Raw genomic sequence first — 16,785 nt, 5'->3', positions numbered from 1 at the left:
AGGCAGAAGAATTTTTTTCTAAAATCAGATATTATGAATTACTTTCTAATTGCTAAAAATGTGGTTTTTTACAATTTGTGCAATGGTGAAGTATCTTCAATTTTTCTTTTTAAGCACCTGGTATTGATTCTTCTTCATAGTCGTAGATGGCAGCACTATTGTTAACTCAATATGCAGGATTTTTTTTTTTTAGTGTACAGTAGAGGGGGAAAAATGGATTTAGATTTTTTAAAAAATTTTATTTGTTAATAGGAGGAAAAATTTGCCTTTTAAGCTAAGAAAAATAAAATAAAAATTTAGCATTATTTTGAGGTGCTAAATAAATTGAAAACATTAACAAATTTTAAAATGGATTTTAAATATGTTTTTAAGATTTAAGTCTGGTAACAGTGGAGAAAAGTTGCTTTTTATATTTAAAAAGAATAAAAAATGATTTCATTGCAATATTACAACATCTCGAGGTGCCTCAAAAAGTTCAAATTTAGTTTTAAAAAAATGAAAAATTATTAACTTTGATAAAATATTTTTTATGAATTTTTTATACATATGATGTTACAAAATATGGGTTTAAATGCATATATAAACATTACAATTGGAAAAAAAATTGTTAATTACAATATATAATAATATAAATAAAGTATTTTTTAATGTCAAATTTTGTGCTTCTTACTTTTGCATTACAAGTTTTTACAGGTGCAAAATGTATGTTTCGACTTCATAGCCTCATTAAAATGTTTTTCTTTTTAGTATTAAATTTTGGTATATATACACGTGAGTCAATTTTTGCTCTTAAGTATCCTGCTCTTGCGATTGAATTGCAGACATTTTGAACCGATTCTATCACCAGTTGCACAATTTTTTCCACTGCTTGTGTGTGACAAGTAAGTTTGGGATAATCAATAATCGAGTCCCCTATGCATTTTGGTTCAGTTTCAGATGCCTTCCGTATGAAGTTTTTGAGGGTGTCACTGGAAACATGTTTTAATAAGGGTCAGTTACCCTTCTAATTGTCTAATCATTCCTATTTGAATTCTTTCTATTACATACGTTTTGTCTTCTACGATTGCATCGAAGTCGTGTAAACAGCACTACATATTGTTTTAGTAGCTTTATTTGATATCCCAATACTGTCAGCAATGGAAGCTCCAGACGGCAATTTAATTCGCATTTGAGTGCTTTTCTGATCGAACTTTTTTGATGGGCTTAATATTCGATTTGGGTTTATAAAAAAACTGACTTTTTGAAAAACCGGTTTTCGAATTCCATATTTCCAAAAAAAGCGGTTTTAGCCGGTTTTCGAATTTTTGTCAAAAAAATAGAATAGGGAAAAATAAATATCGACTGAACGGTGGCTAAGTCTTACTACTGACTACTAAGCTTGGTTTTATAGTTTTCATGGCATCAAATAACAAATCTAAGGTTTTTGTTCTTTTATTCGTTGGACAGACCACGGGGATGTATTTTTCCTTGCATTAACGACATCAGAATGGGCAATAGTGCAATTATTCATTCAGAAGTGAACAATTATACTTTCTGTATCATCAGTAGAATTTTTGAATTCATTAATAAGAAGATAAGCTTTTGATAATCACTTGATTTTCTTCACTGTAGTAGCAAAATAAAATAAATTATCATGTTTATAAAAAAAATTATTATGACTTTTATCACCTCCTTTGAATAAAACTTCTCCCAAAAACAACATTGCAGGGAAAAAATGGTTTTAAATTTAAAGAGACAGAAACATTTTTACAGAAAAAAAATTATCGATATTTATAATATTCAAACATTTTCATTTTAATTTTTTGAAAGACAATTCTAAAATTTGGAGAGACTTCAAGTTGAAAAGATGACGATTTCATTTTCGGATATCGAAGAAATGTCCAGTTTTCTCAATTAAGTGTATAATTGTCAAGAATAAATAAAGACCAGTGCGAGGAAAGTTAGGAGAGTGTTGTGGAAGGAGTTTCCTATCCATTTCCTTCATCTTTGTTTTATTGGCTCGATGTGTGACCTAAGATCACCTTAAATATAAAGAATGTGCTTGTAATTCATAAGTGGTGTCGTCTTATTTTTTAAAATTAATGAACCTTTCAAAATAACACAATGAATTATTGAAAGAAAATATTTAAATGACTTTATATGACGTCATGAAATAAATTGTGACATTTGTACAATGATGAAGAAATGTGGGTTGGAAGAATGTTTTGAAAATAAAGCGAAAATATTTATTTCTTACATATGAAAATTATTATATTTGAATAAGCACAATTTATTATAGTTAATATTAGGCAAAGACTACACAAACACTTACTTTGAATGAGAAAGCAAAATATACAAGCTTAAATTTAAATTTGATTTATAAATTGGTAATTATTTGGAGACTTGGTTAAAAATTTTAACATTGTATTACCAATTGAGTGAAATGTGAAAATGTCATTCATTTAAATTGCTATAGGTATTAGTTTAGGCAATTTGATAATTTTGTAACCTATACACATACATAAACTTTTATGTATATATACAATCGGACACGTATTGATCCTAAATTCTCAAAAAATCGTACTTTAAGTCGAATTTTCAGAAGAACTGAGCTATTGCAAGTAGGTAAAATGTTCGTTCCTTGGTTGTATAATTTTTATTCATTTCTGTAAGTCCAAATTGAGAGTAATCTTTATTACTTCTTTATAATTATTATATTCCAGCTTATTAGGATTTTTAAACATGATTTATTCTAGCAATACCTGTTAGTTCAAAGCTGTCTCTTAGATGTTGCTACATTGCAAAAACAGAAAAAAACCCTGAAAACTAACTCATTTATCCTGTCTTGTCAGTAAAGACTAAATATACCCTTCTTCAAATTTCTATTTGATCTACCATAGATTTTACATAATCACTATAATAATTTTAAATAATAATATAAATAGCGCACTCTGATTTCATTCTTCTATGAGCATACTTTTTAGCTCTACTTTCTAGAGATGTATATACAGTGGCTCAAAAAATTGAGAGTACACTTTACTTTTACTTCATAATTCCGACTTCCAATATAAATAACACATTACCGGGAAGTGCAAACATATTTTTGTTTTTACACATAACAAATGGTTTAAATTAGAGTAAAAATAAAGAAAAAATCAACGAAAAACTTCGAAATTGAAAAGTTTCAGAAGCATTTTAAATAAATATACGTAGAATTTTGCCTCAAAAAATTAAGAATACACCAATGAAATTTTTGCAATATCACGCATAGAAACAAAGCGTCACTATTCAGTTGCATGTCTTTTGGCTCATAAAATGGTCTCTAAACGTCATGGTACCGATTCGACTAATTTTTGGTGTTATCTGAAGATATTTTACCCCATTATTCTTGAAACACTTGTTTTAAATGGGTTTTGTTTCTAATTTTGTGTTTTTGGACCACTGCTTCGAGTGTGGTCCACAGATAGTTAATGGTATTGATGTTGGTGTACTGTGGAGGTGTGTGCAACTGCTGTTTACAATGAAAAAGACACCATATTTTAACGTTACGTGCATTCTGTTTGGGGTCGTTTTCCTGCTGGAAAATGGAATTTCCATCTAAACCCAAATTTTGAACACTTTCCATTAGATTGCTGCGACTATATGGTTCATCCAACTTGTTGCAGAAATTTTTCAAATCATTGAATGAAGTGTAGGTGCTGAAACTGTGCGAAATGCCATTAGACAAGCTGGATATAAAAGTCGCATTGTTAGAGAGTAACCATTCATCAGCTTGCAAAGTCAAAAAAAGCATTTGAAGTTTGCAAAAACAATAATTGAAGATCAATAACCTTTGGAAGAAAGCTATATTTAGTAATGAAAGAAAACTCAACATTTTTGGCAGTGACAGCCATTGTGCTATATGGAGGAAGCCTAATACTGCTTTAGATCCAAAAACTTTACGTCCTACATTTAAACATGATGGCAACTCCCTCATGATTTCAGGTTGCATGTCCGGGGTAGAAATTTAATTTTTATAGATGACATTAGAAACGATATGATTTTCTTGGATATACAGCAGTCGGAATTATCAAGTAAAAGTAAAGGGTACTTTTAATTTTTTGAGCCACTGTATATTTAGAACCTTAGCATTTATCTGGAAAATTAATTCATTTTATTATTTGAAGTTTTTAATTTTGTTCTGGTCTGATTTTTTATTGGTAATAATAACCTTTCGATTATACTCAGTCTTATCTGCTATTAAAAAGTTGAAACCTCTTATATTTTCTTAGTTGGAAAGATTTATTAAGAAGAAAAAAAATTGTTAGAGTTTACCTCGTTTACATGCAGTACACAAAATAAAAACACCATAATTAAAATAAAGGGTGTTTGTACGGGTGTTTGTAAAATAAAGAGTACGAGTTCAAGAAATTTGATGACGTTAATATTTATTGGAGAAGAGTTCTGAATTCTGAAATAAGCACTGGTATATGACTATAAATGACGTTTTAAAAAAGTGATTAATTGCTCGGCAAAAATTATGTAATATCGAAGGAGTTCAAATTTTATGAAATTGCGTGTATACTATCTCATTTCTAAATAAAGTAGCATCATTCGTTATAATGAAAATTGACTCAATGAATGCGTAAAAAGATTGTGTAAATTTTAAAAAGGCTTTTTTTATTTTTTATGATATTTAGTTTTATGACATGAATAAATAAATAATTTTATCATTTGTTTGGTTTCATTTTATATAGATAAATCATGGTGTGTGTCATAGAGATTAATATTTAATATATTTTGTATTCTTTACATAATATAATTAAACTATGAAAATGTTAAAAAAAATCGCTATGTAGAAATAAAACTTCGTTCGCTTAGGACGAACGTTTCCTATTAATGGTTAAAGCATTATTTTGTTGTTAGGAAGACGTTTCCTATTTAATGGTTTAAGCACTAAAAGATAATGTTTTTATAAATAAGTTAATTTATTTTATTTGTTTTAAGGCAATATGAAATTTCATATTAAGTATGGTTCAATTGTTGCATTATTTGACTATGATTGCGTATAAACAAGAAGATTCATTTCAGTTATGGATATTCAACACATTTCTCTACTTCTGGTTGTGATTTTAACAAGTCACTTATTTATAAGCAACGGATCAGAATTAAACGACAAATTCCTCACTGAAGCTCAATGTATTTCATCAGGTGAGCACAAAAATTTTACATAATGAAATTAATTGTCTTTTTTTCTTATTTCCCTTATTTATAATTTATAGTTCTAACTGTACTTTCGAAATAGAAAATTGAATGAAAACGGTAAATAATTAAGTGTGTTTAAGTAAAATAAATGCCATTATACTATTGATAATCATAAATCATCCCCTTTCCCAGAAAATAATTATTTAAGTGCAAATATTTTAAGTGTCAAGTGAAACAGTGTGCTGGGAGATTTAAAAGTCATGTTATCAAGGTTACCATATATTGCATTTTTAATTGAGATATTAAAATGATTATCTTTTTTTTATTGAAGAATTTTAATTATTTGAACAATTTTATACAATCGCTTCAATTTTTGAATTTTATTTAAATTTGGAAGAATGATTTTTATTACATTTGTTACTAAATTACAAATTATCAAATATTTTATTTCAATAAAAATTATGAAATATTATTTTCTATTAGTTCTTTCTCTCACAGGATATCAAAACCATATGCGAATTAAAAGTTAATTAAGACAAATATATTGCATCTGTTAAAATATTATTGCTTATTAAAATGAAGCGTTTCTTTCTCATACAAAAAAAAATACTTTTCTTCAAATACTAATTATCTTTGCTGGTAATAAAACTGTTATTTTAATTTTGTGAATATTTTTCTTTATTTCAAATGAAGAAACGTTGTAAAATGAAGATTCCTTATTTTCCTTTGAAAGAGTTGAAAATGAAATCTCCTGCATATTCAAAGGTAATTTCTTAAAAGGGGTCAGAAGGAAAAGTGTGAATTAATGCTATTAAATTGTTATTTAACACTGATTTTAAATTTAGGATAAAGGAAATATGTTTTTCGTTAAGCACACTATGACATATAATGTCCTAGTTTGCTAAGTTGAAATATATCCCCTATATATATATATATATATATATATATATATATATATATATATATATATATATATATATATATATATATATTAATTACAAAAGTATTCCGAGTATATATATGTGTTGAAGTTAACTTTCGAATATTTTAAATAAACTAATTTCATTAATTGTGATTGGTTCCTAGAAAATTAATTTTTAAAAGAATTGTAGTTTATAAGGTTTTGAATAAGTTTATTTTTCGAATAAAGAGTGCTATAGTTTCGTTATTATTGAAAACTGTGGTAACGGAAAAATAATTCCTTTTTGTATATTTTGGGTAAAAGTTTCAGGAATATTAAATTTTATATTTTATTAAATATTGTTTCTAATTTTCTATTCTTATAGACAAATTCTATTTAGTCGTTATATGATAGACCTTTTATTAAATGTATATGTATAAAGAAACAATAATTATGCTTTGCACTTTCACCATAAGGGAAATTACACATTATGATATTTATTAGTAAACAGCGACTTTACTTAAAAACTTTTTTGCTTTACTCTTTTAGCTGGAGATCAAGAAATGTGCAACGCATATTTAGATCTTGTCTCAATATTACCCGAAAAAGTAAGTAAGCTTTTCATTTAATAAAAACCTATTTCAAATTTCTGTAAAATCTCACAGGCATTCTAATCTCTTTCGTAAATTATTTTATTTGTGAGTATCAATTTTGAGGAAAATATTTGAAAAAATTATCTTTCATTACGAGAAAGCATTATTCCAATCACTAATTCTACAATTTTATTGTACTATTTACAGCATCTTAAACCGTACTATGATTGTATGAATAAAATACTACCAAATGGACTTGGAAAATGCAGTGAAACTGAGGAATTGTATGGAAGTAAAGAAAAATTAGAAGAGGTAAAAATTTCATTTTACATTTCTGTACCAAGTAAATTTACAAACTTAATTATCTCATTATTTGAGAAGCATTATCTACCAGTATTTAAAATACAGAAAGCTGAAAAATATTGATAGGTTTTAAAGAAAACATTAGCAACTCAATTCTCACAGTGTTTATTCCAGCATGAAAAATGCTAGATAAAACTTTTTTTTGCCATAAATAATCGATAAAAGAATCCAGAGAACAGAAATAGTGTAAAACTTATCCATTGTGCCATGGCATGAAAGGGAACTTATAAATGATAGCATCTTAATTCTACCAGTCCTCAATTTAAATAATAAGTTCATCTCATATTATCTCGAAATTAACTAACAAAAAGGCTTCCTATTGTTCAGTTAGAATCCTTTGCCTTCTATTAATCCTCCTTTCCGGTTAAATAATCTAAGGTTAATGTGGTTAAACCCACGTTTAGTTTGGATTGTATGGAGTGTATTTGGAGTTATTATGTTGAAATTTAGGAATATTTTATTAAATGATTATTTACTCTAAACATCTGCACATAATTTTAAAGTTGTTTTATAAATATTTATGGAATATATTTCTAAGTATATATATTTTACATTAAAAATTCAACTGCGTTAAATTAATAAAAAATCTTCCTTCAATCTAATTTATTCCTTTTGCGTTTTCTTCCCCACGTCTCTTTAAGCATAAATTGAATATCTGTAAAATTTAATAAAGCTGGTATCATTTATTATTTATTTAAAATGTTTAGAAAATATTTATTTAAAAAAATATCTTTCTTTCGGAAAAACATGGACAGGATTTTACTATTTCAATGGAGATAGTTAAAAATATACTAAACCGAATAAGGGATCTTTTCACGCGTTTGTCCGACACGTGGTGAGAAACACATTACTATTTCGCAACAGAAAGTTTTCAAGTAAAGTATTTTGAAAAAAATTAATCTCAGTGTGAGTGTTATCGTTTTTACTTTTTCAAGTAAAGTGTTTTGAAAAAAAAAAAAAAAAAAAAAACTTAATCTCAGTTTGGTCATTATCCTTTTCAGTTTTTCATATAATATGTAATGTTTTGCTTTTAATTTTATAATTTAGCAAAATAATCCAATTTGAATAAATTTAAATAAAATAATTTAAATATTTCAACTCTTATCCGATTTTCAATTAAATGACACTCGGTTCATTTTTCAACAAAGAGTTGTAATACATTGCATATTTAAAGTTGTAACACAGAAAAAGGATTAAAACAAGCATAATAATTTTACTGTTTGTTGCTGAAGATAATATTGCACTCATAGAAGCAAATTTCAGAACCATACTAATTACAAGTAAATTGAGGTTACAATTGAGAAATATTAAATTAATATAGATTTATTTAGGCGACAATTTCTTATCGTACTTGATTTATTCAGTGAATTTCAATTTCACTAGTGAATACATGCTCTTAAAAAAATTAATTTCAAATTTTTCTTTGATAAAGCCTTGGTTTTCCATATTCAGTGCAACACTTTGTCTTCCGCTTTTAATTGTAGGTATAAAATCTTTAGTTTATCAGACACGAATTTACAAATAAATAGTAGGAAATAGTAGGAATAGGAATAGTAGGAAATAAAATTACAAAGAGGAAAGTTTTTTAATAGGAAATATTTTAATATTATTTTTTAAAGTATATTTATCTTTTAATAATTATTTCAGTGCCCCAAAATTTGAAAAGCTTCTTCAGTATCTTAATTATTACATAGTTTTGTATATAGAAAGTTCTCATGAAAATATCTAACAGAACTGATTAATAAAATTTCTTCTATAATAGTGTAATAACCAATATTGAATAGACTTTTGTTTGAAAGTTTATTGAATTTTCATTTGGAAAACATTTTTGGAAGCTCAAACTTTATTTTGGAAAGGAAACTGATTCAATATTTCTTTGGTTTAAAGAATAAATATCAGTATCTGCCAAAAATTAAATTAAATAGTTTAAATTATTTTCTGCATATATCATTTGAGCTAGCTTTGCTGGTATAAACGACATTAGTTCATACCTAAATCAGTCTCAAAATTATGAGGTATAGTAAACACACGTTGTAGGATTATTTGAACTTACATTTACTATCTTACTCAAATTTGTGGCGCAGTTTTATCACCATGTAAATAAAGCAATCATTTTTACTCTAAAAAAAGTCGATATGGACACATTAACAAATGTTAATTCTCCTAGGTTAGATAAATGTTATTTGAATGTTTGGCATTGAAATACATCCTATTTAAAATAATTGCTAACTTTTTTCCAGTTATTTTTTATTTGATAAATTATTCAAATTGTAAATATTGATTCTTCCATATTTTTTTCATGAAATCAAAATCATTATTCTTTCTATTAGTTAAATGCCTGTTATAAGAACAATACCGATCTAGTAAGTATATTTTGGATTTTTTTTTAATAAAATGAATTATACAAAAATTATTCATTTAAAGTTTGATGGTTCATTATTTTCAAACAATCAATTTCGAAAAATTAAATATAATATTTATAATTTTTTGTAATAGTTTAAATGGTGTTGTTAAATATATAAAACAATCAATATTAAAAAATATTTTTCTGAAGGAATTTTTATTCGTGCTCTATAAATTTCTAATCATACTGGAGATAATTTTTCTATTTCGCAAAAATTCTTAACATTTTTTTTTTTTTGAGAATCGCTTTTTTAAAAATATTATTTGAAGAAAAAATAAAATAAAATTTCATATCATATATATATATACAACGATTATGTTCTCACTTATAATATTTGGGTTATGATAAAGTTTAGAAAGAGCAAAATTTTAATTAGGAACATCTAAAATATTTCAAAATGAAATATATCCGTTTAAATAATTAATTTATTCTACATACGTAACATATCGATATGTTATTTTGATAATTTTCACTAGATCTGGCATTTATTTAATCTATGTTTGAGGAATTTTAATTTCCTAAGTTTCCAAAATTTTCTGATGTGATCGGATTTAATTTATGTGGGTATTATATGATAGTAATGTTATTAATAATGATGCAGTTTGCGCCTTAAGGAAAATATTTGCTGCATTTGGAAAACTACATTTTGTCTTCTTTTTTTTCGTATTTTAAAATAATGTATCTTATTGATTACTAATTTAATAACTTTTACAGTGTTTTAATTCAATAAAAATGTGGATACAAGCTCTTATTAAAATTCCATTTTATTAAGACAATTTTTCTGCATTTTGAAATAACATTTCAAACCATTATTTTCTAATACTTTATATTTAAATAAAGGAGTCAAGTTTGAATAAAAGGAAGAGTCAGGTTGTTAATTTAGAATAAATTATTTTAATCAAATGCAAGTATCGGCAAAAAGTGCATTTCTTAAATAAGAAATATTTGCATTATGTTTGTGTTTTAAATCTATTTAAATAACTGTTATCCTTCTGATGAAGTTTTTGAAGAAGTTTCTGAAGTTTTTGAAATTCTAGGTGTTGTTTTTGAATTCAAATTTCAATATTGAATAAAATAAGTTTTAGAATAGAATAAATTTATTTTAATAAACAAGAGCGTTCAAAGAAGAATTATTTTTATTCTTATTTGTATATCCAACCAAAGTGTTTACATGTATACTAGATACAAAATTACAGAAAACAAACATAGCTATAGAAACATTTATAAAAATAATATTAAAGTAAAAAATTTAATAAGGACCTAAATAGATTTTTGTTATTTTTGTGAATAGCTAATTTCGTATGTTTAACGCTAATTTTATTTGTTTTAGCCGGACGGTAGTGATTGGACAACAAATCCTGATTTCAGAGATTTTAAGGTAGTTTTTACAACTTATTTCGAAATAGCTTTTTGTAAATTAATGATTTTTAAATTGTTTAATGTGTTTATTTGTACTAGAAATACCCGAAAAATGGAAAGAAATTTCGAAAGTGAATTGTAAAATTTTGTCATTTTTAATGAATTTTTACGATTAATCTAATAACATTTAAATGTATCGATTAATACTGATTAATTATACTTTAATTAATGCTGATTACTAATTTGAAAAAATTAATTATCAGAATATTTATTGAAAATTAGTGAGAAGTATATTGATTTTATTTTCATCACTTATTATAATTTAGAAATAGAGTGTTCTAATTACACTTTATTAGAAAAATACATAAGAGATTTGAAGTGGAAAATCGGTTATTCTTAAATAGAAAATAAATTATTCTTTTCTAAAACTGTTTAAAGAAAATTAAAGAATCAGGTGCTTTCTCGCAATTATTACTTAAAATAATGTATATAATACTCTAATTCTATTTATTAAATAAATTGGAAAATTGTAAAAAGGAAACAAATTTCAGAACAGAAAATTGTTCTGAATTGTATTTATTTCAGAACTCAAATAAATAAATAATATATAAATAATAATTTATAAATAAAATAAAACACAACTGTTTTAATATTATTATAAATGGTTAATTTTTTAATTCCCTTTTAAAAAAGGAAAAAATCTTTTAAATTTTTAACTATATATATATATATATATATATATATATATTGTATTTTTAGGATGGTGTCTCGATAATCGGTGTCAAATGTTTGGCACAAAAGAGAGATTGTAAAAAGTATAAAGAAAATGAATTATAATGCCTTGGCTTCCATCCTTTTTGTATTCATTTATTTATTTTGCACCTCACTTTTAATAACTTATATGTTTGTTATTGAATTTTTAAAGCAATAAATTACAGATAATATTTGTGCACAGGGAAATAGAGTTCAATTTGTAATATATGTTGAATTAACATTTCAAAATAAAGAATTTTTCAACGATAGAATTTCTATTTATTTCTATGAATGTTTCTGCCGCACGACAGCTTTAGGCAGCTTTTTTGTATAAAGTATACCAGAAATCCGAGTGATAAAAAAATCATTTGAAAATGTTACCTAATTATGCCGGATATGCGATTGTCATTACAGAAAAAATGTTACAAATTAGGCATTTTTTTGATCATATCTACTTATTTGTATATTTCGAATTACCAAACAGAGCATTTATGACCCTTTCAATATTAATACAGCCTTAGAAATTTTTTGCTTTTTTCAACAAAATTCTTATTTTATCAAGTATATTATTATCTTCTTGATGGTATAAACATTAAAGTATGCTTATTCTTTTATTCATATGCTAAAGACAAGTGACCGATATATATATATATATATATATATTGGCAACATTGTGTTTATTAGACTGATACTATAAAGTGAGTTATTATAAAGTTTATAAAAACGTATAAATTCATTTAATATTTCATGTTAGGAAAAAAAGTCTTTTTTTAAATACAGATTAACAAACCAACATGCTTCTTGACTTAACTCTCAAATTTGACTTTTTTATTAAATTTTTTTCCCTTTATTATCTAATAATAAATGCTCTTTTCTAAATTTAAGAAGAAAAATTGAAGAAATCACATAAGCTCCTTCAATGAAGCAAATCAAAAGCGCAAAGATATTTTTAACCACCAGACTATATAATTGTAAAAGTAAGAGTAAAAATATTTTTAAATGTTAAGTTATGTCTAACGACCAGATTTTACCTTTTAGAGGTTAACTCTTTAAAATATAATTAATTAAGTAGACTATATAATTTTTATGTTGAAATGATTTTTTAAAATACATGATCTTAAAAATCAACCCTAAATATGGAAAGACATATTTTATATCTTACAGGTTATACATATATCTTTGACAATGAAATTAGCATTGCTGGTAAATTTCCATTTAAGGAATATATTATCACAATTTTGTTCATCACTGCGGGTCTAAAGGTTTTACCTATGCTACTTTTTTTCCAAAAGTTGTTTGCAATATTACACCAAATCATAAATCCCTTTCAAACCCTCTTTTTAAATTCTTGGAGTATTTATTGCTTGTAAATAGACATTTTAAATTTTCAAGAGGTTTTGAAAGCTGAAGGGATTGCACTTTTCTCTTACAGCCATGCATACATAATGAAACCCTAAGGTTCTTTTTTCTTTTAACTGAGCCCATTTTTGACATGTATCCTAAGCTCACAACACTTTCATATTCATAAGTACAAATAAAACGCAATATAAGTCAAATAATTTTCTATCTCCTTGTTCTGACCCATAGGTACCTCTTTATTAAAGATGAGACGCTTCCGGCATGGTGGTTGGTTCTCACCACTCTTGTGGGTATGCAAAAGGGGGGGGGGTTGGAACCTTCCATCGATGCCGGAATGTACTTCCTTATGGGAGGATTGTGTGGTGGCCGGTGATGGCCCTCTGTACTCAGCTACAGTTCCCACCAATATTACTTTTAGTCATTCAAGTTTTTCCGTGCATTCAGTTATTCAGGCGGGTCCGAGTAGACAGTTTGTGATATCACCTTGTATTCTTGTTTGAATTCGAACTAGTGTATAACATTGCTCTTCAGTTTCAAATACTTTTCTCTTTTAGTGTTCGTCTCAAGATTGCTTTCTTGCACTTTCAAATTTCTCACATTCTCGACTCCGCTTTCCTTTCAGTATTCGCTGTCACCCTACTTTTCTCTCTAAGTATGTTTATTCACATCTTCGATTTGTCCGATTTCTTCTATTCTTTTCCAACCCTATTTGGTATTTTTGTTTGTGTTCATTTCAGAGCTCAACATTTCCAAAGATAACACTTTTAATTTACAATCCTGATTCAAACTTCTTTTTGCATTCATAATTGGAATAGATTAGAATTAAAATAATAATAATAATAAAATAGGTTGGAATAACGTTTTTTTCTCTTTTCTAAAATTCTTTATAACATAACAGTTTCTTTTCAAGATAAAAAAAAATTAAAAGATAAAATTTTTGGATTATGTCTTGAGATATCTAAAGTACAATAAAGCGTCATTAATTTTATAGATTTTGATCGTTTTCCACTTGTTTCTCCATTTTATTATTTGTACTGCAAAAGTCCCAAGAAACAACGATTTAATTGACATTCTAACAACTTGAATAGACTAAATAAAATAAATAAATAAATAAATAAAAACTACAAAACAGCCGACGGATGGTGGTTAAAGGAAAAAGGCTGTATGATTGCACATACATACTCATTAGAGCGTCTATAATAATAATAATAAGTCTCCGTTTGTAAAATGAGTTATATTAATTATGTGGAAAAAAGACATTGATTAATCATTCGAATCAAAACTAAACAAGAAAGATTAAGGCACCAAAAAATCATATTATATACGGACAGAGAACAATAATAGAAAAGACAGAACTGCTTTTTCAGTGAAAGGAAGGACAAAACAATTATTCATAAAAAATAATTAAGTTTTGCAAAATGCCTATTATGACAGTTTCATTAATAGAAATACCAGACTCAAAGTCTTTAGGTCCTGCAACAACACTATTTGACCTGGAAAAGAATTTATGAATGTTTAATTAAATCTCGGGTAAATAAAGAAAATTTTTCGAATTTACAGCAGTTGAAAGTAATGGTATTTGGTGGAATTTTTTTTTATTTTACTGTTGATATTATTAGACAATAATGATAATGAACAAGATGATGATATTATTAGACAAAAATGATAATGAACAAGATGATGATATTATTAGACAAAAATGATAATGAACAAGATGATGATATTATTAGACAATAATGATAATGAACAAGATAATGATATTATTAGACAATAATGGACAACAATATTTTTTTTTGTTTCGTTTTTAAAGTTGGAACTGCTTGTGGAACAATTCTTGAAAAATTAACATAACTTTTTTTCTTCATTGGAAAATATAAATGATTTAAATACTGATAAGAATTATTTAACAGAAACATGTTTCGCTACAACTAATGAAAAATTCTCGTTAAATTCAGTTTTGAAAATTTTTTGAAACTCTATCAAAAAGATATGCATAATTAAATTGAATATTTTGTTTATGTATATATCCACATATTCACATCTTTCCAAATTTTAAACGTAAATGATTTTTTTTTTTTTTTGCTAAAAAATTAGCAGGTCTCAAGAATATCCTTATAATTATGAATAATATAGCAAGGAAAAAATACATACAAATTTAAATTTTGTAATGTTTTTACATTATATTTCACATTATTTTTTTTTACATTATATAACAGTAGAACTCAAACATCATATAAATTCTCACGCGGACTGAAACATTTTTTGAAATTTTTTTTTATTTGAAAGAAATTTTTATCTTTAATAGTTTTGAAAGTTACTTTTCGGGCCACAATGGCAATAAATGTCTTAAATTAAATATATATATTAAAATTTAATTAACATGGATAGAAGTTGTAATTTATAAGTGTTAAATCAAATAAACGAACATAACTTTAAGCTCACAAACATTAAAATAAGTTGTACATTATGTTCATGAATTAATAATATAATAAATTGAAAGGATGGACAAAAGATGACATTGACAATTTTAAGTGAGAATTAATTAAATACTTGAAGCAGAAATTTATTAAATGGAAATGTATCAATGCTCTCTTCCCTTTAAAAAGCACCCCTCATCAATAAAATAATATAATGATCATGAAAAAATTTCTACCCTTGATAAATTTTCAATTGTTTCAATTCGTAGCAATGGAAGAACACGATTTCAAATCTGTCATCTGAAAATACTTCGCTCTTCTTTATCTAGATGGAAGCATGTACTTATACATCATTATCTAAAAATATTCCACATATTCTTAAAAGACTCTCTCACACATATGAAAAACAAAATAGTAATGATAGAACATTTCCAGCTTGAAATTCCTGTGAGTTTCCATTTTGTAGAACTCTTAGAGTCGAAAAATGCATGCATTCTATTATTAAACTTTTTTATAAAAAGAAAATTTTGAAGCATATTTGATGGGTTTTTCTATATATCCGTCTTTATGTAAAAACGAATTAACTAAAAAATTTACAATGGAAAATATATCATTAAATTTTTTTTCATAAGAGGTGTTTGTAAAAAAATTATTTCGAATTTTCGCATGGGTTTATTTAGCAGGGAGATTATCTGTTTTTGTCTCCTCGTGCCTGCAAATCGTTAAAAGTGCAATAAATCGAAAAATTAATTGATTATATAGCCTTTGTATGTGATTTTTACACCATAAATAATCAATGATGTCCGATTTTAGAAAAAAAAATATGATTTGAATACAGCAATACAGTAAATATTAATATGAAGCATACAGTATATTTTAATATGATAACTAAAAAAACAATGATTTTGATAAATGAAATGTCATATAAAAATTGTAACTTCAATTTACAGATTTCAATTCAATTTCGCAGCAAAATTTATAATAGAAATAAGTATCTTTTGAAAATAAATTCTATATTTCTTCAATATGCTACGTAGAAGGTACAAAATACTGAGTAATTACAAACTATTTTTTACCATGAGATTGTAAGACTGATGCTACACATGCCACACAAAAAATTTTATTAACATTTTTATCCATTTTATTTAAATGTCTTATTTTGTGTTTCAATCACATCCATAGAAAACAATATATGTGACTTCACGGTTTGTATGTTCAGTATCAATCACGAAGTAAAACTTATTTTTTTTTTCCATTTTGTATCGCCATAAAATTGTATGAAAAAACAACTAAGTTGAAACAGAAAATTTTTGTTAATGACAAATTTACATCTGAATAATTCCTAAACATAATTATGCTTCATAATTTCTTTGAAATTATTTTTTATTTCATGTCTGAAAGTGAGATGTCACAGCATCGAACTCATAATTTTCATTTAGAAAACACGAGACTTTTTTAAGAACTTTTTTTTTA

General features: G+C 25.7%; 1 protein-coding gene across 2 annotated transcripts; it reads left to right on the top strand.

The window, feature by feature from the left end:
* The first annotated feature begins 2,505 nt into the window (after positions 1-2,505).
* LOC129956982 (uncharacterized) lies at positions 2,506-11,808 on the top strand. Of its 2 annotated transcripts, none has more exons than XM_056069083.1 (7): positions 2,506-2,600; positions 5,050-5,169; positions 6,614-6,672; positions 6,865-6,969; positions 9,351-9,383; positions 10,755-10,802; positions 11,543-11,808. In XM_056069083.1, exons 2-7 carry the CDS (start codon positions 5,052-5,054, stop codon positions 11,618-11,620), a joined length of 441 nt encoding a protein of 146 aa, XP_055925058.1. In that variant the 5' UTR covers positions 2,506-2,600; positions 5,050-5,051; the 3' UTR covers positions 11,621-11,808. The 2 variants fall into 2 exon arrangements, with proteins under 2 accessions (XP_055925058.1, XP_055925049.1); XM_056069074.1 differs by having other exon boundaries at positions 2,545-2,604.
* The last annotated feature ends 4,977 nt before the right edge of the window (positions 11,809-16,785 follow it).

This window comes from Argiope bruennichi, chromosome 2 (genome assembly GCF_947563725.1).
Source record: "Argiope bruennichi chromosome 2, qqArgBrue1.1, whole genome shotgun sequence".
NCBI lineage: Eukaryota > Metazoa > Arthropoda > Arachnida > Araneae > Araneidae > Argiope > Argiope bruennichi.
This window is presented reverse-complemented; position numbering and strand designations above follow the sequence as displayed.